Source organism: Protomyctophum bolini, assembly GCF_963924005.1.
Source record: "Protomyctophum bolini genome assembly, chromosome: 1".
Taxonomy (NCBI): domain Eukaryota; kingdom Metazoa; phylum Chordata; class Actinopteri; order Myctophiformes; family Myctophidae; genus Protomyctophum; species Protomyctophum bolini.
In genome coordinates, this window is record NC_137862.1 from 12,340,847 (window position 1) to 12,367,352 (window position 26,506).

General features: G+C 42.4%; 1 protein-coding gene across 1 annotated transcript in view; it reads right to left on the minus strand.

The window, feature by feature from the left end:
* The window catches only part of LOC308314125 (uncharacterized protein), a 105,288-nt gene that overhangs the window by 56,732 nt on the left and 22,050 nt on the right, over positions 1-26,506 (minus strand). The window contains exons 6-13 of the mRNA XM_080761539.1: positions 18,327-18,573; positions 17,439-17,559; positions 16,467-16,603; positions 13,829-14,041; positions 12,858-13,032; positions 8,922-9,042; positions 6,913-7,076; positions 3,861-3,963 (exon numbers count right to left, since the gene is read on the minus strand). Coding sequence (XP_080617665.1) covers positions 3,861-3,963; positions 6,913-7,076; positions 8,922-9,042; positions 12,858-13,032; positions 13,829-14,041; positions 16,467-16,603; positions 17,439-17,559; positions 18,327-18,573 — 1,281 coding nt within the window. The remainder of the gene's footprint in view (positions 1-3,860; positions 3,964-6,912; positions 7,077-8,921; positions 9,043-12,857; positions 13,033-13,828; positions 14,042-16,466; positions 16,604-17,438; positions 17,560-18,326; positions 18,574-26,506) is intronic.

Genomic DNA, 26,506 nt, shown 5'->3' on the forward strand with positions numbered 1-26,506 from the left:
TGTAGATCTGCTACTTTTGATGCTTTAATTTACGGAACAACAATGCAATATGGAGATATGAGGTTTCTGCACGACAACAACGACATATACAATTAATATCAGTACAGGTAACCTATTTTATTTGTCTGGCCAACTAAAACAGTTTAGAGTCTATTTGTATCAGTTTAATTATTTGTGTACAGTAGTTACTGCTCTTATCTTTGCAGGGCTGCTCTATTCAAAGTGGTTGTTTAAAAACACAGTGAGCTGGTATAGCCTGTACTGTCTGAGACATTCTGATCAATCCTCACTCATTTGATGATGCAGTGTCCCAGTCTTTCATCAGCCTTGCATGCAGACACACACACACACACACACACACACACACACACACACAGACACCCTACACACACACACACACACACACACACACACACAAACAGTACGCCGCCACAGTAAATTATACAAACTAGCTCGATCTGTTTCATCTGCGACGAGAAAAAAAAAGAGAGAGAGAGAGAGAGAGAAGGGTAATGCAGAGAAAATAAAAATCACACCCGTGTGAAGTGAGTGTTGCAACTCCGTGTGGGGGTCCCCGGAAGTTCCAGACCCACAGGACCACAGCCAGGGTGCCGGCCCGTTTCAGGCGAGCCGCCCCACATCCGAAACGGTATAGATAAATGAGAGAATTACCATGTGGGTATCTCTGGGGGTCCCCGGGGAGTCCCGGGGAGTCCCGGGGGGTCCCCGGAACATCCAGACCCCCAGAAATGCGCCCAGGGGGCCGAGCCGATTCCGGCGAGCCGCCCCACGTCCGTGTGGAGTAATTGAACACCATGAGATTAGATATCTGTAGCCTAATTAGCTCTGGTCCATAGCTCTTGTTATATTCAGTAAGTGTGATCCAAGTGCACAGCAAGAGAGGAGGCGTTGTTCAGGTGAAGCCAGAGGGCAAATTTATTCACAAGAGTCTTCAGTGAAAATAATGGGGTTGCTGGGGGTAGGTGGCTCTCCAGGTTGACACACTCAGTGTGGGAATCCAAAGCACTGGAGAGGAGAAAGAGAGGCAGAGAAAAATAACCACCACAGGAAAAAACAACAAAGACTGGAGCTGAAACTGTGTAGAGTTGACCAGCTTAGTAAATACTAGCTGTGTAAAGCTAAAAGTAACTAGCACTGAAACTGAGTTTAACAATACTAGGCTTGGCCTGTACTTTACCATACGTGTTGACAGGTGAAGCTCTGGCGTGGAGTGAAGTGCAGGCTGGGCTTTTGTAGAGGCATCAGGGGTAGAGTGGCTGGATGGGAACCAAGGGTGCCAGCTCGAACCCGGGCTCCCCCAGAGTTAGTCTCGAAGTTTCCTTGAGCAAGACTCTGAACCCCTAATTGCTCCTGATGTGCTGGTTGGTGCCTTGCATGGTCTCTTCCGCCATCAGTGTATGAATGTGAGTGTGAATGGGTGAATGTAATGCACAATCTATGTAAAGCGCCTTGGATAAAGGCGCTATATAAATGCACCATTTACCATTTTAGAGAATTGGTGAAGGAGAGCAGGTGTGCTGAGTGAGCCATGGAGTAGAGGTGAGGGGGAGTGGCTAAGCAGAGCTTGAATGTGAAAGTGAGGAGGAGTGAGCTGTAACAGCTCTAATGTCAACCAGAGCTATAGCCTAAAGTGCATTATAAATATAAAATCCAACATTATTATTATTATTATTATTATTATTAGTAGTAGTAGTAGTATTATACGTGTGTGTGTGTGTGTGTGTGTGTGTGTGTGTGTGTGTGTGTGTGTGTGTGTGTGTGTGTGTATATTTGAAAAGATATGCCAGGGACCCCCATGCATATGTGATTCTCAACCATTTTCATTTCAAGGACCACCAGTGTGACGTGCATTAGGCTAAGGACCCCCATTTAATGGCCTTTCTATATCTGGGACCTCCAATTTATTTATATTGTAAAATCACTGTTAATTTAACTCTGGGAGTGTACAAATGGACCCTAACGGGTCCGTTTGGTTCCATTTGTACTCTCAGAGTTACAGACACACATAAGGGACACATAAGGGTCCGTCCCCGGACCACACTTTGGGAACCCCTGGTCCTATCTGCAGCTCATCATGAATGCCCTTGACAGAATATTATCTCTGTCGGGTGGAAACCTCATATGTTGAAAACTGTTAATTTTCAGGATTCACATCACAAAACAGCAAAAGTAGCAGATCTACGAGCTCAAAGCTCGGTTTTGCAGATCTGTTACTTTTGATAGTTTCGTGTGACGCTGCAGTGTGATTAAGTAGGGCGACAATTCACGAAAAAACATGGAAGAAGAAGTTAAAGCATGGACATAAGAGGTTTCTGCCCAACGATATGAAATAATTTGCAGGCTGCCATGACGACTCCATTAATGTTAGATCAGTGTTCCCAATCCAAACCTTTCTTCGTTGGAGCACCCCCCCCCCCCCCCCCCCCCCCCCTCCTTATTACATCTGACGCAAGCTGAGATCCCCCCACCCACACACACACACCCACACATCCACACGAGCACACACCCTCCTGCTGGTTGCAGAAAAAAACGTTCATTCTATCAACGTCAATGGGAATCTGACCCGACGTCACGCTTGGTTGTGTAGTATTATCTATCCTTTTCACCAGTAAGGTGCCCTGAGGGCGAGAAGTGCACGCATCCACCCATGGGCAGACGGCAGACTGCTGGGTGAGCTTGGCATGGGGGGTCAGATCAACATATGGAATGAATTCTGTACTGGCCATATATGGAGCGTATCTTGAGTGTACAGGGTTTGATGAGGTCAGATCAACAAGAGTTGCTCCATATATGCAGATCTAGGATGATCCAGTCTGTCTTATCCATGTATGGTTATCCAGGGTTAGATGCTTCACACCAATACTATGTTTCCTGTTGCATTCACAGCCATATTTCGTGAATCAAATCGGGTCTGTAGAAACCAATTTCACAGCCTTTTTGTCTATATTTTTTACAGTCTATGGTAGCCTGAAAAAAAACGCTGGGGTCCGCGAGGCCAATGATCATGTTGTGAACATGCTAGGGTTCAAGTTGTTTAACTAAACGTGGAAACAACTGTAGGCCGCCGCCTATATGGGTTTGTGTGTTGTCTGAACTTGTCTCCCCGCCCCTGATTTAAAAAAAGTGATGATTCTTCAAACCCCAAGTTAAGTACAACTTTAGCTTTGAACTTTAATTTCATCGATATATTGACACGTCTTCTGGTGTCAAATCATTAGCAGTTCTGCTCCTGGCAACGCATTGAAACAGTCTTCTCCATATTCATCAGCTTTCATATTGATCATAGCACTTACAGACTCCACTGATTGACAATTAGGGGTTAACATTATGCACCGCTGCAAGCGAAACCACTGCAATTACTAATGTAACGTTTCAAAGATGGAAATGGATGATTACTGAAAACCATCACCAAGTGGTGGAAAGTACAATTTGGAGTTTTACTTGAGTGTGTCGATCTTTCAATGCTAGGAAAATATTGTACTTTTTACTCCACAACAATTATTTGAAAAGATTTAGTATTGCAAAACATTCATTAATCCATTAGAACTGGGAAAGCATCCGCGTCAGATAACGCTGTGTACTGCCAATGACGAGATCCTCGCCATGATGTGTTGATGTAGTGAATGACCAAACAGTCACTACAGTACGTTAAGGATGATGTGTTGTTGATGTAGTGAATGACCCAACAGTCAATACAGTACGTTAAGGATGATGTGTTGATGTAGTGAATGACCCAACAGTCACTACAGTACGTTAAGGATGATGTGTTGATGTAGTGAATGACCCAACAGTCAATACAGTACGTTAAGGATGATGTGAGGTACAGTAGCACAACTCACCAGTCCATCCAGCGACACATCGGCATGATCCGGTGGCGGGGTCACAGCTGTCTCCATGGACACAATCACAGGTTTCTGTGCACTCCAGACCATAAGTACCCTCCTGTACAGTACACAATATATACATGTAGCATTAGAACACTGTATGTACCCTCCTGTACACAACACATACATTTAGCATTGCAACACTTGATGAGCTTGTGTATATAACACTTTGTTATATTTTATTTTAATCCTGAAAAGTGACGCCTGACGATGAGGTTTCCACCTGATAGATAATGTGTGTACCCTCCTGTACACTACGCAACGCATACGCATACGCATGAACACACGCACGTACACACGTACACACGCACACGCACACACACACACACACACACACACACACACACACACACACACACACACTAAGGCTGTCCCCAAACATTCAAGGTTTGAATGTTCGCTCGTTAGGGTTGGCACTCGAATCTTAATTAATGCATTTGAACCATTCGGTTATTTTTTCCCTTTTTTATTAACTCGAAAATATATCTCGGCGAGAATGTGATATATGTTAAAAAGTAAGTTTCTCGTGCATTCCTGTCAGAAGTTATGTCTATCTCCTTGTTGTGCTGTCCCAGGTGTCTCTCTCCAAAATCCCCTGTGCACATTAATTTGGTGATGGGCCTGCAGCCAATCAGCCAATCAGCAACAAACACACACACACACACACACACACACACACACACACACACACACACACACACACACACACACACACACACACACACACACACACACACACACACACACACACACACACACCAGCATGGCACAATTTGAGAAAAAGGTTAGTTCTCTCTCTCTCTCTCTCTCTCTCTCTCTCTCTCTCTCTCTCTCTCGCTGCGCTGTTGCGTCTGTGTGTGTGTGTGTGTGTGTGTGTGTGTGTGTGCACGCGCATGTGCGTGTGTGTGTGACACTGATTTATTTAATATTCTGACTTTCAATTCAAATGTACATACATGTAGTTTTGATTGTATTGTTGCTTTTTGTCTTGGCAATGTAAATGTAACCCAGCCAACATGGCAACCCGCAAATGGCAACCCGTGTCAACTGTCAATCAAGGCAGTATAAAGGTGACATCAGTTCCTACACTCCCCACTCCCACTCCCACCTATGCAAGATGGCCGAAATGTTTGACAGCAGCATGTTCCTGTCCACTGTGACAACCTTTGGTCTTCGGTGAGTCATATAGGCTTGGTGTCTTAACTTGGATCAACTGGTTAACTGTTTGTTTATTTTGAAAGCATTTGATTTATGATTTATGTTTGAACTTTTGGTTTAATAATTAATATTGATGTATTCTATTATAATATATAATTATATATATTTTAAAATATGGGTTGTGGGGGCTGACAAGGTTATACAGCCACATGTGTTTCTAATGTGATGTAGTCCTACATAACACTAATGACACTTGTCTTTTCTCTTCATGTAATTCCAGAATATGAAGAGTCACTGCAACAGTGGTGTAGGAGGCAGCACCAAGCCCTGGACCCTGAGACGAGCCATGTCCGTGGAAGTGTCCCAGACCGATGCCCCCCCTCCCTGCACAAGACATTGAGGTAGGAACTGTACGCTATAGCTGCTGCTGGGAAGAGCTACTTGCTGCGCAGTGAGTATTGTCCTTTGCTGTCGCTGGTGTGGTTCTGCAGGGTAGCCTACTGATGGTGTTGCTCTCGTTTGCGTTTGCGTTCCAGCTTCCTGCGGTTGCGTCGTGTCGGGCTGCCTGCTGTTGCACTCGTTTGCGTTGCGTCTTTTGCGTCGACTGCCACAATTTCGGCCGGTTCTGTCATTTCACCTCATTTCACCTAACTTGTGGACACTGCCTGTCATCTGCAGAAGAACGTGATGGTTCACGGTAACTGGGTAAGTATCTGTTTTTGTATTCTTTGCTGCTGGTAGGGTAGGGCTGGTAGGGTAGGGCTCCTACAAGGGTAGGTTTTTGCGTTGCGTCGCAAACAAAGCACTTTGGCACAGGCATGGAGCTCCTGGTTTACTGGGATGGGGTTCGATTCCCTGCTGCGCCCTATGCTGATTACATTTAATCTGTTAAACAGGCATCCTTTTGCACAATAGAGTGTCGCAGTCCCTCCCCTTTCAGAACGACGAGTGGCCCAGGACATTTTTCTTCATTTCATTTTCTCCATAGGCATTTCAAAACTTATTTATTTAAAGACCTTTAAGCGTCGTATACGAAGCCAACTCCTGTCATGACAAATCATGACAACGCACACAATATTTTGGACCAAATAATTACAAAGACCACAACGTGTTGTAACCTGCCGTTTTATCTACTTTCTGATTCTTTGTTTGGCCCGAAAATTTGTGTTTGTCATGATTGGTCCGAATGTTCACTCGAAAATTCCTGCCCAAGTTCGAGTCCTAAAATAAGGGCTAGGGTACAGCCTTAACACACACACGCACACGCGCACGCACGCGCACACACACACACACACACAATTCACGGGAAGTCAATGAAGACTTTCAGGACACATCACTGTTGGTGACACATCACATTGGTGGTGTGACATGTACTGTAACACGGTGATAATAAAGAAAACACTGATGCAAAATAAAATATAAACAAGAAAAATAATTGCACACTGGGAGCGTTACATTTGTGCGATCCGCTTTCACTTCGTCACGAATACATCCACAGAGAACATGAATATAACGCAGTGATGAAGTGACATTTATTCTTTCAAACAAGTTAGTTTTTCCACCACGAATGAAATCATCAACCTGTATGAATCACCATCACCAAATTAAGAGTTTGATGTGAAATATTTTCATTTTTAGGACCATTTATTAGTCACACTCCCAGTGTGGCTTAAGTGTGTCCGTTTTTGCACACCCCAAAAAATTATAGTAATTTTACTCATTAGCCAAATGAGACATTCTTTGGTCTTGGATGGTTTCCAATATGTTCTGTGTGAACCTGTGAGTGAGTGCGTGAGTGAGTGAGACAGTGAGTGAGTGCGTGAGACAGTGAGTGAGTGAGTGTACTCACAGGACAAGGTGTGTCACAGTAGAGTCCCCTCCAGCCTGGGGAGCAGGTACAGGTGCCGTTAGCAGGGTCACACGCTGCTCCGTTGGAGCACTCACAGGTCTGGTTACAGTTCAGTCCCCAAGTACCACTGGAGCAGGACATAGAGCACTCTATACCCTGCCACCCTGAGAGAGAGAGAGAGAGAGAGAGAGAAGTCATTTTAGTCTAATCTAACTAATGTAACGATTTTCAGTACAAAGTGGGTTCTCAAAGTGGGGTCCCCCAGGGGTCCCCCAGGGGTCCTTGAGGGCGCTCCCCATGGCAACCAGCAAAAGTAATAGTAATATAGCATAATAAGTTTAACCACATCGACTATTTGACAATAGCAAAACTACAAGCTCACAACACGCCACTCACAATGGTTTTTTTCTTTCTTTTTTCTTTTTTTGAAATCCCTGGCACAATTTATTTCCAGATGGGGGGCCAAATATAATTCCTTGACATGAAAATGTCTGAGAACCACTGCTGTAGTCAGTGCACATATGTTTATCTTTGACTGGATATAACGTATGTAATGACCAATTAATAACGTTTTTTCAGAAAAACACACCCAGTCTGTTAAGTATAAAATACGTTTTAGTCTAGAAAGGGTCATTTGTCAGGGAGCGTTGGTTAAGAAATACGAAAGGGCTAATGGATTGTGTTATGGCCTCGATCAATATCTTAACACAGGGGCTCATAGTTGATTTACATTCTTAAAATGGACTGTATGGATTTTCAAGGCTTTTTACTCAACATGAACCATGCATATAAGCATTCTAATATACACATTTTCATTTCTTTGACATTATCAAAGCGTTGTGACCTGGTACATCTGCTATTATTGGTGAAGTCATTTGGTGTAGAGAGCTAGAAAATGAGATTAACCCATTTTGGGCGGGAATCCATTTTGGTGTTAGCATCAGGTCAGGCTTTAGCTATTGAAAAATAGCAGATCTACAAGCTCATAGCGGCCACCGAGTGGCGCGCTACGAGCTTGTAGGTCTGCTATTTTTTTTAATCGAAGAGCGACTGACATAGAAGACATTTTTAGAATCTGATCTCAGGTCAGAATGAAAACTGTCAGGATGTAGAAGACATTTTTAGAATCTGATCTCAGGTCAGAATGGGTTAAGACCCCTGGAGGACCGATGGCCATGGACAACGTCATGTTGTAACTGATATATCATATTGTCCTTCTAATGCCTGAGGAAACTAACCTTTCATAACCTGTCACAATCTGACGACTCCTTTCATGATCATATTTAAAGGGTCTTAACGCCAACTCCTCTCGAGCAGAGCTCCTGGGTCCACATGTGAAGCCTTCAGAAGATGTGTCAGCACTTCAATTACCCAACATCCCCCAGCGGGAGGGTGAGAAACGTGAGCGTAAATATTTAAATGCAGCCATACTGCACCGAGCCATGTCAGCAAACTGCATGAACATGTTTCTGTCAAACACACTCCTATACTGTAATGGATGTGTGGTTGTTCAAGGCGGTTTTCTGCTTATTGTAATAATGTTTTGTTCAACTGTTGGGAGGCGGTGATGAAAGTTCAGAAGGAGAGATGCTCTTGTGAGCAGTGGTGTAAACTAATTAACTACTTTACATGCATGTAGCCTACAGTACATTTACTCAAGTGTAGTACAATTTGTAGGTATTTTTTACTTTTGTCTTCAGAATTTACAGTTTTCAGTACTTTCACTTCTAGCCCACTACATCTCAGAGGAAAGTATTGCACTTACTCCACTACAATTATATGAAAACTTAGTTATTAGTTACTTTGCAGATTTTGATTATTACCGTATTACAAAACACACAATATAACCACTTCAGCCCTATATATATATATATATATATATACATATATATTATTTTTTTAGCCATTAAAAAGTAGCAGATCTACAAGCGTGTAGATCGGCACCATGCACATACACCCAAATTGATTTAATAAATTCCATAGCACAATGTGAAAATGTAAGCAATTACCTTCTTTGCAGATGCAGGATCCATCGATGTGAGAACAGGATATGTCATTCTCACAGGAGCAGGAGGAGGTGCAGTTTATACCGTATAGACCTGCACTACACCCTAGTGAACAGTCTTCACCCTGCACACACACACAATTAATGGGAACATAAAAACACAATATCACAAAAAAATATCATCGCTGTCAGGCAGAAACTACATTTTACTACAGCACACAAATTGAGCAAAATAAAGCCTATACAATTTACAATTTAGGCATTTAGCAGACGCTCTTAATCCAGAGCGACTTACATTAAGCAAGAACAAAGAATACAAAAATCATGGCAATACATCAAATACATACGAAGTAGTTATCATGAATCATACGTAAGCTAAGTGTAACAGTGGAAAATCTATATAATGAAACTATGCATATATATACTATACAGTGCTATGTTTACATACAATGCTATAAGTCTACATAAACTGCTCTCTAAGTCTACATAAAAAATGCTATCTAAGATACATAAGTTGAACCTTTTCATACGCCTGTAGGAGGTCGAGGCTAGGTCAAGTACTACTACGGCAAGTGCTAGTATGGGCTAAGAAGAGGTGCGTTTTCAGACTACAGCGGAAGATTGGGAGCGAAAACGCTCCTGTGTCGAGTTTTATAAATACTAAACGAATAAAAAGCATTAACAAGTAAACATTTCTATTTCCGTTTTTTCCACCCAGCAGTATAATACAAGTTTTTATATACTGCAGAATGAGAGGACATCAAATTATTTAATGAGTTACAGAAACACGCATTCAGGGGACGCACATTTCTGAACAATGTGGCATCATCCTCCCAGGAGACACCGACCAAAGCTTTGAAAGATCAAGCTTGGCAAAAAAAAAAAAATCCCTTGCAATGACCTTGTAATCATGTCTCACATCTTGTTTTGTTCCATTCTAAACCAAGTCATTATGTTGAATTGAATTTAGGGTGGGAAGTTCGGTCCCGCCGTGTGAGAGACTTGGAGTAGAGAGCCACTGTTACATTGGTGATTCTGGCACCTGCTGTAGTACGGATGTCAAGTAGTCTTACATAGTTATTCCACTATTCCACAATAATAATAACTGAATGACTTATATTGGGACACATTTGCGTGACTGTAAAGATGAAATGGAAGCGGGGATGAGGTGTCACATCCGCTTTATCCTCTCATCATTACATTTTTGATCAGAGCTTCCATTGCTCCAGACTGTATGACGGTTGATCAGAGCATCCATTGCTCCAGACTGTATGACGGTTGATCAGAGCCTCCATTGCTCCAGACTGTATGACGGTTGATCAGAGCCTCCATTACTCCAGACTGTATGACGGTTGATCAGAGCCTCCATTGCTCCAGACTGTATGACGGTTGATCAGAGCCTCCATTGCTCCAGACTGTATGACGGTTGATCAGAGCATCCATTGCTCCAGACTGTATGACGGTTGATCAGAGCCTCCATTGCTCCAGACTGTATGACGGTTGATCAGAGCCTCCATTACTCCAGACTGTATGACGGTTGATCAGAGCCTCCATTGCTCCAGACTGTATGACGGTTGATCAGAGCCTCCATTGCTCCAGACTGTATGACGGTTGCAGGAGACAACAATCTGGCTACACAAGACTACTGTACCTCCAGAGTGTCCCCCTATAGGGAGGTCCCACTGCGACTGAAAAGTAACCGTTTTTTGGATATGTTTTATCTTGGAGCATATTGGACACACATTTCTTATCTCCATATTCTAACTTTTAGTTTTTTTTCGTAATTTAACACCCTACTAATCATTCCACAGTGTAACAAAAAGCATCAAAAGTAGAAGATCCACAAGTTCAAAATACGGTGTGACACATTTTGAGCTTGTAGATCTGCTACTTTTGATACGTTTTAATTTCAATCCTGAAAAGTAACAGTTTTGCACATAATGAGGTATCCACCCGACAGAGACAACATCTCTTCCAGCTGAGAGAAGATCAATATATTCCACACACCTTTTTTCTTTGGATATGAAAGCATGTACTGTATGTGCATCTATAATGCATTGACATCTATCTGCATGTTGATTGATGGTGTTGATGATTTATTTAACCGTACCCAGATCACATAGATGGATGTAAGGTGCCTTTGAGTGTACAGTATGGTATGCATTCACTGTCATGTTGTTAACGATCTGTATTTAGTGTACAGTGCCATGTCTCTGTCGGGGAGAAACCTTGTACGTTCAAAACTGTTACTTTTCAAGAAGTGGAAAAAATAGCCTGTGTTTCAATGGACCCAATGTTTTTGAGGGGCACTGACCCTCCAACGTCTGGCTTTCGGAATGACGTCATGTGGCAGAAAGGTCTATGGCTTATTTAATGTTTGTTTAGAGCACTACTGACCTGGAAATGTTTGTTTAGAGTACATTAAACAAACATTACCAGGTGCCCCTCACTTGTGTCATTTTTTTTTCATTGGTTCAATGTTTATAAAAGCTAAAGGCGTGTTTCCGCTACTCAGGCCTAGCTCAGGATGATGAAGGCTTGATAGCCAAAACACGTCCGTTTGTCATGACTGCTGCTGCAGGAGATAAAATAAATCAACAAAAATTCACCTTGTGAGTGTGGAATGTTTCTATAGTCTCATTTATGTCTATGCAAGCTTTAAGTTTTTACTTCTTCCTACTCCTTTTTGAACTTCAGGTGCAAGACCAATGATCACATTGTCATTATAATTTTCTTATTTCATTCAAAAAAGAAATATACATGCATTGTGGTTATATATATATTGTTTTTTTCTTATTTGACTGTCTTACCTGAAGGTTTCAAAATAAAGATAATCAAATCAAATCAAAGCTTTACAGGAGGGCTTCATGCGCTTCAAAGCCGCCAAAGCGTCACAACCTCACCTATACACATGTAGGTAATGGTATAGGTTTGCTAGTCTTTAATTTATGAAAATGCTTAGTTTTTTTGTTTTTCTTTAGTGTTAGTTTTAGATTTTTAAATGGGGTAATTAAGGGCAAGATGAGGAAAATAGCATTATTTGATCTACATTACAAGCTTATTGATATCGACAACTTTTGAGCCTCATCTGTGAGTTGTATTTGTGAGCATTATTTTGTATATAACTTACATAGTATTCTATAATAACCCTTGTATGAAGTATGTGTTACCTAATACCTGGCCCTTATTAGGACGCCCCCCCCCCTCTGTGCTAGCATGCTGTTAGCCAAACACCGTTAGCCAGTTTCTAAGCTCCGTGGCTTGCGTTGCATTTCAACATCACCATTGATTGAAAGCTTCCACCTGGGAGCATGTGTGCAAATTAAAGCACAGCACGCAACATGCTATCTGTTTAATTAACTGTTAATCTAATATTCATAAAGTCAACCAAACATACAGTAGACTACTGGGCAGGAGAAGAAAGACGTTTTATTAGACCTTGTGCTGGGAAACGTTTTACTTTGTTAAGGAATATATGTGTGTAGAGCTGGTTAGATAACGATCCTAGATCAGACGATCAGAAGTAAAGATCCACTGCACCAAAAATCTGTGTTTAATGTGTTTTTAAAGCTTAGCCAAGCTTCAACCAAAATGTGTCTTTCAGATGGTACACATGATCTCAGCACAGAAAGGATAAGTTTCTCCCTGAGGGCTTTCTGTCAGAAAGGGGCAGTGCCCTTGCCACCAACTTTCTGTCAGAAGGGGAGTTGTACTTCTAGTAGTACTTCAAAAAGAATAATAGAATGCCTCCACACTAGATCTTAATCGATCTTCATCAGGACATATTTGTCCTGATGAAGCTCGAACCGTTGACAAGCATTTACATTTCATTGGAGCTTTTTTTCATAGACTATTATTCTTTTTGATATTTCTGTTTGTCTTGCACCTGGGCTACAGATGTGCGTGCACTACCTTCTTCATGAGTTGTACTATTACTCACCATGTATCCAGGTGCACACACACAGGCTCCGGTGCCTCCGTCACAGTCCGCTCCGTTGTCACAGTTACACGGCTCCTTGCAACCCTCGCCATAGTAGCCTGATGCACAGGTCTCGTTGCAGTAGAGCCCGGACCATCCCGCCGCACAGGTGCACTCTCCTGACAGAGGGTGGCAGCTGCGGGGACAGGAGGAATGACACTGTCAATGTCACTCCAAAAGATTAGAAGTAGAGTCCAAAGGGGAAGCATGGTTAGCACACACATCCCAACAATTTTTTTTATAGGTGCTGAACTTCCGCCGTTGTCTGAAAACTCACCTCTTCAGACTCCATCTTAGCCCGTAGCATTTGCCGTAGCACTTGACCTAGCCTCGACGAACTTACAGGCGTATGCATAGGCTCAATTTATGTAGACATAGCACTCTATAGCATATACACATAGTTTCATTATATAGATTCCACTGTTAGGTTCTTATCTTACATATAATTCATGATGACTATTTTAACGTATTTGATGTATTACGTTTTTGTTCTTGCTTACTGTAAATCGGTCTGGATTAAGTGTCTGCTAAATGCCTAAATTGTAAAAATTGTAACTAAAATACGTACATATAAGAGGAAGGGAAGTCTGTACACTGTGTAATAGCTCCCAGTAGAACCATTTATTAAAGTTAACAACTTTTCAACCCTTCATCAAGTCAGGTTAGACCTGATGCAGACCTGCTAGGGTTGAAACGTTGTTAACTTTAATACATGTTTATAACAGTGTGAGGACTTCCCTTCCTCTTTTCATCCAAACATATTAGATCATGGGTCTTCGACAAGGGATCCTGCACCCCTAGGGAGTCATCAGAGTTACTACAGGGGTGTGTGTTACAGAGGGGCAGTGTTTGTTACATTCACTGTGTGTTACAGAAGGAAAGTGTTTGTTACATTCGCTGTGTGTTACAGAAGGACAGTGTTTGTTGCCAACCTCAGTGTGTTGGCCGTGTTGCAGGGACAGTACTTGTCACAGACAAGGCCGTAGAGACCGGCTGGACAGAAGCGGTCCTGACAGCTGGGTCCTTTGAAGCCCTCGTCGCACAGACAGGCACCGTTGATGTGGTAACACTTGGCCCCGTTCTGACAGTCACACTTGTGGGCACACTGGGGACCGTAGAACCCCACCGGGCACTCGTCCTGGCATCTGACACAAGAACAAGGAAAGCGGAACCAGAGGGTGGATATCACCTAAAATATGCCCACCTTTCCACTGGGGTTGAACCTGTTCTGTTATTTTTTTCCAGTGTTTCCACTGAAAAATAACTTGAATCAGAACTGGAACGGAACTGGAACCAAAAATAAAGGAAGGAAAAAATACTTTTCTTTCTTGCCCTGAATTTGGAACCAAAGGGCATGTCACAGGTTATGCTGATGCGATATAAACAATGGCAAAAGCAAGCAATTTCTTTTGAAGAAAGGTGATTGACTTTCACTTTGACCAGTCATATTCAACACATTACTGGCCAGGCCTGAAATCGAACCTGTTGCAACTGGGGACTCGAGTCCCCAGTTGCAACAGGTTCGATTTCAGGATCCTGCCCCTAATTACAATGGTGCTTTAAACTGGTGGAAACGCAAGTCGGTTCTCGTCTGGTAAGGTTCCGTGAAAGCACCAACGTTCCAAGGATCTAGAAGAGAACCTGTTCTAGAACCAATGTTCTTTTGGTGGAAAAGAGTTGAACTGGCTAACACTATTGGTTTATTTTACCACGTGAACCCTAGTGTTGTGACATGACACGTTGTGATCTTGTAGCTCGGCTATTTTCAGCAATGATAATCGGTATAGAGGGAGGGGACAAAGCCTAGACCCCGGGGAACCCCAGTCAACTGAAGTATAGGTCGAGGGTGCATGGGCTCTTTTGGATCTACCAGGTGATCAGATTTTCTTTATATAACACGAAACTGTGGCATTGTACATGCAGGTTTATAGCCGAGGCAAATTTGCGACCCCAGTCCCTAGGCCTTTCTATACAATATCTACCTAATCTACCTAAAAACAATCATTTACAAATAGGACATGCAAGAAGCTCTAATCTAAAGTACAAAAGCAATAACATTCCCAAATTACAGTTTAACATTTTAAAATGTGCTTAACATATTAGCGTTTGCACTTCAACCAATGCTTAACCTTTTCATTACATATTTTTACATAATGTCCTTTTATTTCAGTTAAAAGACATTCCAAAGGTGTATCCTTTTTACTGAATAAGATGACTGACCAAAAGTGGTGTTGCGCTTTGCTACCTTGAGGTTGCCGGCTACTGATCCCCTTATGGTGATTCTATTAGTAGGCCTACCTGGCCCTTTTACCTGAGGAGCTTTACAGCTGGGATAAGATTAAATGAAATTGTTGTATGATTATAATTATCAATTAGACAAAAAAGCAATTATGTTTTTTATTGTCTGGAACTAGACGCCAGCCTTGGAAAACAGCATGCAGTGACCGAAATGCTTGGCCAACCTCTCATATGACGAGGCGAAGACATAATTCTTTCCTGTTTCTCCTTATGGTGATGATGAGTGATGACATTCTATGCAGCTCTCTCATGCCCCCTAATACCAATGTGTGACAAGTTGAATCGGCTCCATTAAAGCACCATGGGTAATATGTTCACCTCCTCCTCCTACTCTATTTCACTCTGACACACAAGACTTTTATTACCTTCATCTCACACACCGTCCTTTCAAAGTATCCTGCTGACCTGATGAAGTCATTCCTTTCGTTCTTTCTTTCTTTCTTTGATTCTTTCTTTCTTTTTTTCTTTCTTTCTTTCTGTCTCGTTCTTTCCATTCGCTCTCTCTCTCAGTCGTTCGTTTACAATTGAATCAGTAAATTACCTCCATTGGTTTCCACTGTGCAGAGACAGGTGAATTAGCAGACATGGAATAATTGTGAGATTGAGTTCTTGCACATTCTAATGGAATTAAGCGCAGATAAGGGCCGGAAGAAGTCAGCGTGATTTAAACGTGACACAAAACGGAACTCCACACGGAGACATTTTAATTGGGCAATTTGTCTCTTTCTTAATGGCTGTATGTGTGTATAGGTGCGTACGTGTAGAGAATGATGCAAAGGCATCGGCTAGCTTTGACTTGTCTTAAAGGAACATTCCACCCATTTGTGACGGTGTTGCCAATGGGTGGTCCTCACTATGCTACAGTACAGCAGGGGTTCTCAACCCGTGGGTCGCGACCCCTCAGGGGGTCGCCAAATTGTTTTGGGGGGGTCCCCAAATGATTTAAAAAAGAATAAAGTTTATTTATTTTTTTGCCACTGAATGGCTGGAAAGTGGAAATGAAGAGTTTACATATAGTACACATAGTACATGCATACACCTTCCCTAATGATTATATCTGTTTTCAGTATTTATTTATGGTGTATTGTCTCTATTATTAAGTTAGTGTAGCAGTCAATTTATATTGGGGGTCGGGAGGGGGCGGGGCGCGAGACATTGCCAAAGCATTTCCGGCCAAAAACGTTGAGAACCCCTGCAGTACAGTACAGTACAGTACAGACCTGTCTCCAGTGTAGCCTGCAGTACAGTATAGTACAGAACATAAAGTAGTACCTGTCTCCAGTGTAGCCTGCAGTACACTGGCACTGGCCACTGATGTGGTCACACAGGCCTCCATTACGACAGGTGCATTCATCTGAACAGTTGATTCCATAGGATCCAAACGGGCACGGCTGGGCACACACTGAACCCTGGAAAGACACACATGCACATGCACACGCACACGCACACACACACACACACACACACACACACACGCACACGCACACACACACGTTTCTATTACTATACTTGTGACATCAACATCGACTTTGTAACTTGATTAGTACGTAAAGAACAGTATGTATGCCTGTCCTCAATTGATCCAAAAATTGTAAAGGGGCATATTTGTTCACAATACTTATACATATATACAGTATGTCGACATAAATAAATCAAGTGCAGCTTCAGGGTCATCCTCACTACACACCATGTCGCAATTTACACTTGTTATTTCAACAATAAATTAATCTTCATTAAATCGTTTATAGGACCGTGTTTAAATGATTTTAGCTTTAGGTTGAGGTGATACTTTTACGTAAGTAAAACATGTGGGGGTACAGTACCAGCCATCCAGCAGGACAGGTGCATTCTAATAATGTAGTGTGTGATGTGATGGTTACAGTACCAGCCATCCAGCAGGACAGGTGCATTCTAATAATGTAGTGTGTGATGTGATGGTTACAGTACCAGCCATTCAGCAGGACAGGTGCATTCTAATAATGTAGTGTGTGATGTGATGGTTACAGTACCAGCCATCCAGCAGGACAGGTGCATTCTAATAATGTAGTGTGTGATGTGATGGTTACAGTACCAGCCATCCAGCAGGACAGGTGCATTCTAATACTGTAGTGTGTGATGTGATGGTTACAGTACCAGCCATCCAGCAGGACAGGTGCATTCTAATACTGTAGTGTGTGATGTGATGGTTACAGTACCAGCCATCCAGCAGGACAGGTGCATTCTAATAATGTAGTGGTACAGTACCAGCCATCCAGCAGGACAGGTGCATTCTCCGGTGACATGGTGGCATGTGCCTCCATTCTGACAGGGACAACGCTGCTCACACAGGGTGCCGTGGCTTCCTGGGGGGCACTGCTCCTCACAGCTACACACAACACACAACCAGAGACCACAGAGAGAGGAACCACATTTAAAAGAAAAGTGTGCTGTAAACACTGTGATACTGTGCCAATTAAATTAAATTAATGCTGTAAACACGGTAACAATTTGTATGTATGTAGTGTATTTATGCAAACTGAGCCGGGGGTAGGGCTCGCTAAGCATTGTGCTTACCCCTGTCCCCTTTGTCCGGCATCTTGGACATTGAGATTGAGATTGTCTCTATATTCGAACTTTTTGTGTCTTTTTGAATGCCCTACTTGATCATACTACAGCATCACACAAAAATATCAAAAGTAGCAGATCCACAAGCTTGAAATGCGCCGTGAAGCATTGTGTTTTGAGATCTGCTCCTTTTGCCGTTTTTGTATTTGAATGTTTTTTTTTTAGAAAAGGATGCACACCTACAAGGGAATATCCTATAATGAGAACTAGTCAGGAACTTGCACATTTTTTTTTTTGCATTATCAGAGATCCCCTTTGAATAACGGTTTCCACACGACAAAGATGATACTGTACTGTATGTATGCTCCCGGTCTGCTTCAAAATTGTATTTTACAGCGATCTTTCCATATCCGGTCCAGAAATGCAACCGGAGATGAATGTTACTGGCTGCAACAACAGCGAGGGCGGGTCTTTACTCGGTAGAACCAGTAGAAGGCCTATAAGCGTAGCCTTACTTTATCATTCATTTTAAAAGGAATGTGACCATAATTTAAGACAGACAGACAGACAGACAGAGACAGGACTCACAACACGCCGGTGTACCCGGGTGCACAGAGGCACTCTCCTGTCTGGTGGTGGCATGTGGCTCCGTTGAGACATTGGCAGTCCAGCAGGCAGGCCTTGCCGTAGAAGGCGGGCTCGCAGGGCTCCTCGCAGCGCCAGCCCTGCCAGCCGTCCGTGCACACGCACGCCCCCGTGATGGGGTTGCACCGCGCCCCGTTCTGGCACTGGCACCGGTTGCTGCAGTGAGGGCCCCAGAAGTCACTCTCGCAACCTGGGGATGGAAAAGTAAAATATGGAAGCATGGAGGTTATTGTAAAATGTATCAATGTTGTCTTATATCGTTACTGACGAGCAGAAACCTCTCATCTCCATATTCTTTTTTTTATAATAAATGAATGCCCTACTACTACATTCATACTACAGGATCAATGTTTTTCGTACATACTGTATGTTATGATATTATAGCCTAACACTGTGGTTCTCAATGTGAGGTCCAGGCACCACCATGGGGGTGCTCAAAGGCGTTCCGGGGGGTTCCCAGCATAATGAGTGAATATGGCATATTGGAAACATCACATGCCTACTGTACGCCTACATGTAATCATCAGGATAAGAAAAAATCCCACCGTGTGAAGTGGGGGCGCTCTTATCATCATACACAAATAGCAGTTGATTTTCAAAAGTGTTTAAAGGTAGCTACTCTGTTGTATGTACAGTATCTCTTAATTGCTCTCTATCTTTCTCTCTCTCTCTCTCTCTCTCCCCCTCTCTTTCTCTCAGCTTCTCGCTCCCCATCTTTATCTTCTCCTCTCTCTCCTCCTCCTCCTGAAGAGTATTCTCTATTTCTCTTAACTAGTGCGCCATCACAGTCAATGTCTGAATCCTCACTGCCTCAATTATTCAGCAGCCCAAATCAATTGACTAATGACTTTGATCAGGAGCAGCAAGCGTGCCGGCATAGAACACCACTGTCTGCTGTGAATGAAGAGCTGCATAACATGCTCTGACGTGTGATAATTCCTTTAGGGAAGGATTTGATGGTTTGCAAATTGTATAGTCGCCATTTGCCAAGAACCTAGTATGAGCTTGCTGAAAAGGTTGTGGAACTATCTTGCATTCTGGCTCTCGCGTATGTTCTGAATTCTCACTAAATCGGGATACACTGCGAGCTTGTCGGTCTGGTATTTTCACTATTCATAATAAAGTACAGTATATACCATCAGGGTTTATTGGTTAAGCAAATATACTGGAAAAACAATTGAGGAGGGAGACCACTGCATGTACATGAGTAATGAGTACTTTCTCCACAGTGGTTCTATAATCTTTTTTATTAAGACACTTAGCTAGGGCGCCCGAGCCAGCAACCTTTGGGGTCGCCAGTCGCCAAATCCATATGGTCACATCGCACCAACGAGCTGGCCAGATGTATGGAGAACCGGGACGACCAGTAAAGTACAAATACCTCAAAATTGTACTTAAGTACAGTACTTAAGTAAATGTACTTAGTTATCTTAATATGACAGAACTAAACCGGTACTTCTGCACGGTTGTTTTATGCCATTGCTTGTATTTAGCCTTCATAGCACCGACATTCTTTTACGAAATGCATTCAAATGACACAATGCTTAATGATGCATTTAATTGGAATCCCAGTAGCCTACTATCACTGTCACAGCTGTATGGGGTGGAGGAAACTGGTAACCAGACATTTAACACAAATATGAATTAACACAAATTATTAATAATGATCTACTATTCTCAATAAGAACACGTTCCTACACAAAGTGTTTCTCTGACTGTGTGAGTCATTAGTTGCGTGGCAATTGTTTAACTGACTGGTTTAATTGACAGTGCAACATATTCAGATGGATGCTGTTGAGGCAAGTGAGGCTGTTATTATGACCACAACAGACACTCTTGTCTGAGTGATTTACCTTTAAAAGCAAGCTAAGCAAATAAATAAGCAACGCTATTATCAGGCTATTGATTTAACCGATTTCAATGTAAAAACAAATAGGAGATAACTAGATAAGCGAAGATCGGCTACTTAAGTTATTTTGTGCGACACCGATGTATGACAAAGTATAAAACAGGGCTCAAGTGGATAATCAGACTAATTGATTTAATTGATTATCAAAATTGTATTATATTTTTTGCATTGATTTGTTAATACTAATAACTATCTTAAACTAAAGTCATAGAAAAACGTCCTTTATTAGTCTTTGTCAATAGCCAACATCCTTCTTAAAATGCAGTGAAAATAGTCTATGCCATCTGCAAAAATCTGGGCATGTTGATTACCCCATATTTAAAAAGGGAAAAAAACAAATACAAACTAAACTTTTCATTCTCGAAATTACCCACGCAAACTCAATTGCAGTGTCGCCGAGTAATACATAATTAATTACATCTAGAAATTGGGCAAATAATAGGCATACATGTGAAATATAAAAGTTACAATTTGAAAACAAAATTATAATGAAACAATCAAAAGATAAATGAAAAACTAATCAAAACTAAACTGAAAATGAGGACAAAAAAAATTAAACTAATGAAAAACATAATATATGTATTGTCCAGAACAGCAGTATTGTAATGGAAGTTTTTGATGTTGCCTAAGATTCAGATGCACGCAGGACTCCAATGTTAAGGGTCAATATGATTCGTTATTGTAGCCATCATTGTAAATTAATACAGAGAGGAAGCATGGCTGCCTCAAGCCTCCCAATACGAATGTGTCACAGCTGCAGTCAACCCTTAACATCTGCCTATTCTGTAGCTTACTCACACCCACAATCAGCACTTTAGAAATATCCTAGATGAATGTGAATCAGCTGTGGTTCAGCTGTTTGAGAAGGGGTTTGTAACAGGTGGTGTTGCCACCTCCCTGCAGGGTAGCATGCTCCCAACTTAGATATGGACGTACAGTAGGCTACAATACATTAAATTAATAAATACTATAATGACTATTCTATGAACTTCTGCCACCATATCCCTCTGCTCTCACACTGTTCAGAGCCATAAAGTATTGTATATTGTCCAGATACAGAACAGCGGAATATCCATCTGCTCTCATGTATAAAATAGAGGTATTCACGGGTCCAATCTGACTGACACGTACCCAAATAAGACCCGTAAAAATGTATTATTAGAAGTTTCGAACCCAAGCAGTACCGATAGATGTCGGAACGTACCCGTACAAACCCGAGGCCCTGAAATGATGGGGGTGATTGACAGCTGTGACAGCCAATCGCCAGGTCCACTCGGGAATTAGTGGAACCGTCATTTCACTGCAGTGTCAGAGCCCTGAGACATACGGTAGCGGCTCCGACCCGTTCTCGGAGTCACTTCTTGTGGATGGAACCGTGACCGAACCGCGACCAAATATTCTCGGGTTTACCCGACGACCTCTATAGAGCACCGAAGTCTGACGTCACTTTCAGTAGAGGGCGTCAGTCCCCAGGTTCATGTAATTGTTTAGTTGCATTGAAAGTGCCATAGGAGGATTTTTAGATTGCTTCATATAAGAACTGTGTTTGAAAATGTCACCCCGGCCGCTTCACTCATATGGATATGAAGAATCAACTGACTGAGAGAAAACGCTAATGTTACTGCTGCTGAATTAGTTAGATTTTCGCTAGAAGAAGACTGTATCATATATGAGTGACTGACTGTTGCAAACGATACAGAGACACCTCCCTGACAATAACGCCGAGACAGCTTGTTTATTTTTGGACCACAACGCTTATAGTAGACGATATTAAGATCACCCCATGTTATTCTCCATAGAGAAATTACTTCCGCGAACCAGGGGAATCGAAGGGATGAGCGAGTTACGTCAGGACTTCGGTGCTCTATAGTATAAAGTATATAGTATTGTCCAGAACAGCGGTATGTCCCTCACACGGATTGCATCCAGGCACAAACGCCTGAGATTGATGTGGTTATTAAATCCTGTGTTCCAACTAGCTTACACACGGTGCTCTCTCTGTCCCACACCATGCATCATCACTCACTCACACACACACACACACACACACACACACACACACACACACACACACACACACACACACACACACACACACACACACACACACACACACACACACACACACACACACACACACACACACACACACACACACACACACAGCTGTATTAACTGCGGTCACAGCTACACAAAGCTACAGCACCTGGAGAGAGAGAGCACAACCAGCGGTGTACAAAGTACTCACAAGTACAGCAATATAATCATGATGCGTATACAAAATGTGAGTACTGTCTAAAACTCTAAATCAACCAAAGATCATGACATTGGTGGTGTGTGCAAAGATGAATCCCTTGGCTTAAAAGCTGTGTTGCACAATATTTGCTTACATTGGACCATACATATTGGTCCAAAATATGATTTAAAGGAATACATTATTAAACCATGTGATTCCAAGTGTACTGGTCAACTTGAAAGACAAGATCATCTTGTCTGGGTCACGGCCAAAGCTGTGTGAGCTCTCCATCGCTCCCTTCCCTTGTCTATGGATTATTTTCGTTTTTCTCTGATAACTTGGATCAACCATAATGCTGATGAAGTGTATTCTAGATTAAGTGTATTCTTGTACTTATGTTTCCTTTTTTCCACCTTTTTCTCTTCTGTAATAAACTATTATACTCTAAGTCATTCTGAGAGTTTTGTTTACTGCACAAAATACATTTTCCATATCAAGACAATTAAGGACCCCTGCTACTGAACAAACACTCCTAGCAATGATGACTATCACAATATATAGAGGTTTAACTACTAAAAACGTCGCCATCATTCTTCATAATTATATACACATTACACAGCAATGTGATGCCAGAAGTATGAATACAAAATAGGGAGCATGCTCTCCAGAGAGAGGATGATCAATGATTGGTCTGAAGGGACAGTCACCATGGGAACATGCTGCCAATAGCGAGGCGGGGAGATAGTGCTGAGCGTCACAGTGTGTGACATGTGTTGATCTATGGAAGCGCTCCAGAACTCATCTGTCTTTCCAACGTTCCCTGCTCTGGTTGTTCAACACAAAGAGTGCTGGCCTGGTCCTGCTGGGTTTGTTTCGTAAGCTATATGAGCAATATTATACTGACCTGGGAAACACGAGGTCCTGGGTTCGATGCCCGGCCCGCCGGCAATGTGTCGAGGTGGATCACCACCCATCACCACCCACCAGGCAAACCAGACTCGTAGGTGTTAATCTCTCAGCACACACTGCTCTAAACATGTAGTGTTGTTGTTAGTAGGAATAAACACAGAAGCACCCGGGAGGAAGTGGACTAAGAAAGGGGAGGAGCCAAACTGAGTTGCTGATTCCAAGAGGCCAAAACAAAAGGGTTTTTTTTCTCTTTGTTTTTACCAAATGGATTCCCAGATTGCATAGGTGCAGCTATAGGAGCTTACAGGATGTAGGAGCATACTGGATATACAGCAGGTGCAGTTGACCAGCAGTTGGACAAATATGTACAAACATGTGTTTGTACATATGTATAAAGATTTCAATCAATCAATCAATCAACCAATTAATCAAAAAAGTCTGATCCACAAAAACACAACAACGTGTGCAGTAGCTCAGCTTGCAATAGCTCAGCTATAGCTCAGATATACAGTGCAATAGCTCAGCTTGCCATGAGTATAGTACAGTAGAACTATTATAAAAGGGGTACTTGAGTGATGGATAATGGCATTGCGCTATAAAGAGAAGACAGATGTACTGAGTGGGTATGGAGTGGACCCGGGCCCATGTGTCATCTCTAAAGCCACTTCCTGACCATACAGTACATCACATGGACTATTACTTTCAGCCAGAGGTCATGCACGCCATCATCTGGCTCTTCTGCAGCGCACTAAGGAGGCTCCACATCGCTTAAGATGTAAAAAAATATATATATATATAAATGTGTGAATGGAGAAAGTATAAGTGAGACGCTGAGGTTAGATGGTTACATCGGAGCTCCGTCTCCTCTGGGCCCAACGGAGAGCTGATGAATAATTCTTATATCCATTATGTCAACGTGGATGCAAAGAATCCAAGCGCACTGACAGAGAGACAGAGAGAGAGACAGAGTACTGAGTGGAGGTCCATAAACCACCACTGACTGCCGGGCGGACGAGCGAGCAGGAAGAAAAGATGGACGGTGGGAGAGAGAGAGAGAGATGGAGAGGGAGAGAGGGGGAGAGGGGGAGGGAGAGAGAGAGGTAACAGTGGAGTGGAGTTTAGTCTTAATGGGTTATTTGTCATGAGGTTTGGCCGGTGTGAGTGTCTCTTGGCAACAGGAGGAAATTGCTCAATCAAGAGGTTTTGTGGGTGAGCCGCCATTCCATTTCCCTTTCATTCTGTTACACACTGACCATTATGGTATCATATTTAGGGGGAAAAATAGATTTTTCCAGGATGTTTTGCATATACCGAACACTGCTGATGGGACCACAGAACTGCTTCATGACATTATACAGACCTCATCTGCTTTGGGACTGCAGGCGGAGATGAGAGAGATAGCCTGAGAGAACAGTATATACCGAAAATAGCCGATCTACGAGCTTGGAGCTTGAAGATCTGCTATTTTCGGCCAATGTTCCCCTCGGAATAGCGATGCAAGGGTTCAAGTAGAAAATGTAAAAAAAATAGATCTCTAAAAAGATCTCAAGTAGGGTCCATGTTGAAGACCCCCCTGCTTTAAACATCAAACCCTAACCCCAATTTGAATAATTTATTTTAATTTTCGTCTACTTCTAAAATTCTACTATATTTGCATGGACATTTCGGCCCTCACATCCCTCTCTCCAAGTGTACGTACGTAACACAGTCAGTAAGTCAGTGTGTCACACAATGCAACCATACGTAGGAAGCCATGTGGGCTGTAAACTATGTCATCCATCTGGGGCTGCCATCCCCTACCCATCGACCCGCCCGGCCACACAGCCTGAAATATGCTACAGCTAATTACTATTATTAATTGGAAATTGGAAATCAATGGGTGTGAGTTCAACCCCGCCATGTAAGTTTGTATATGGGTCAACCGTCTCTGTCCAGATAATGAAGCTTTTTGTTTACTCCCCATGTAGCTATCTCCCTGACGCCAGGAGTTTTCTGGAAACTTTATGCACGCGGTTGGCAGCGCGCAACACACACACACACGCCTTTGTCTTACTATACTGGTGAGGGCATCAACATTTTAGGATGGTAATTGTATGAATGCCATTTAAAAAGAATATATATATAATAATTATACTAAAGCCAGCATACATAATACACTCAGCATACACGATCTACAAGCTTGTACGAGCCTGTAGATCGGCTATTTTCAGCGTGCGACACCCGCATGCAAGCAGTGGTGGAAAAAAGTACTAAAATATTTTAGTAAAAGTATCCATACTGCAATATAGAAATACTCTATACTCTAAAGTACAAAAGTATCGCCATCAAAATGTAGGCTACCTAAAGTAGAAAAGATTAAAGTAATTATTGTGCAGAATTTTTCAAGTTTTCAAATAAAATATTTGAAAATATTTGGAAAATATAGAAGATCTACAAGCTCACAATGTGTCGCATTGAGGTTGTAGATATACTGTATGCATGCGTGCGTGCATGCGTGCACGGTTGTAATGCACGTAACTCGAGAACCGTTTGCCCCACCGACTTCATATTCGACATAAGCGTTCCACACCCCCGCAGGGAGTGCAGTGCCCGGACTCGAGTCAGTCGGATCGACCCACGGTTCTCCAGAACCAACACAAATTGGTGTGATTTCCAGCCTCTGAGCCAACGGGCACGTACAGGTCTATACCCCATGAACTCCATGTTTTGTAATAATAATCAACATCTACAAAGTAACAAGTAAGTAAAGTTGTCAATCAATTGTAGTGGAATAAACATATTATATTTTGGATCCGAGATACAAGTGAAAGTATTGTAGAATTCTACTATAGTGCAAATACCGCAAAATTGTAGTTCGCTACAGTACTTACTGTAAATGCAAATTCTACTATATACTTGTGAGGACAATTGGCCCCCAAGGATATAGTAATACAAGCACACACACTCACACACGCGCACACTCAGCAGATGACACACAGTCGTGCGTATACCGACCTCTTTCATCAATTTGTTTTGGTGTTGAGAGGTGGCTTACCACAGAGAAAGTGGCTGCTTGCTTTTCTTTTTGGG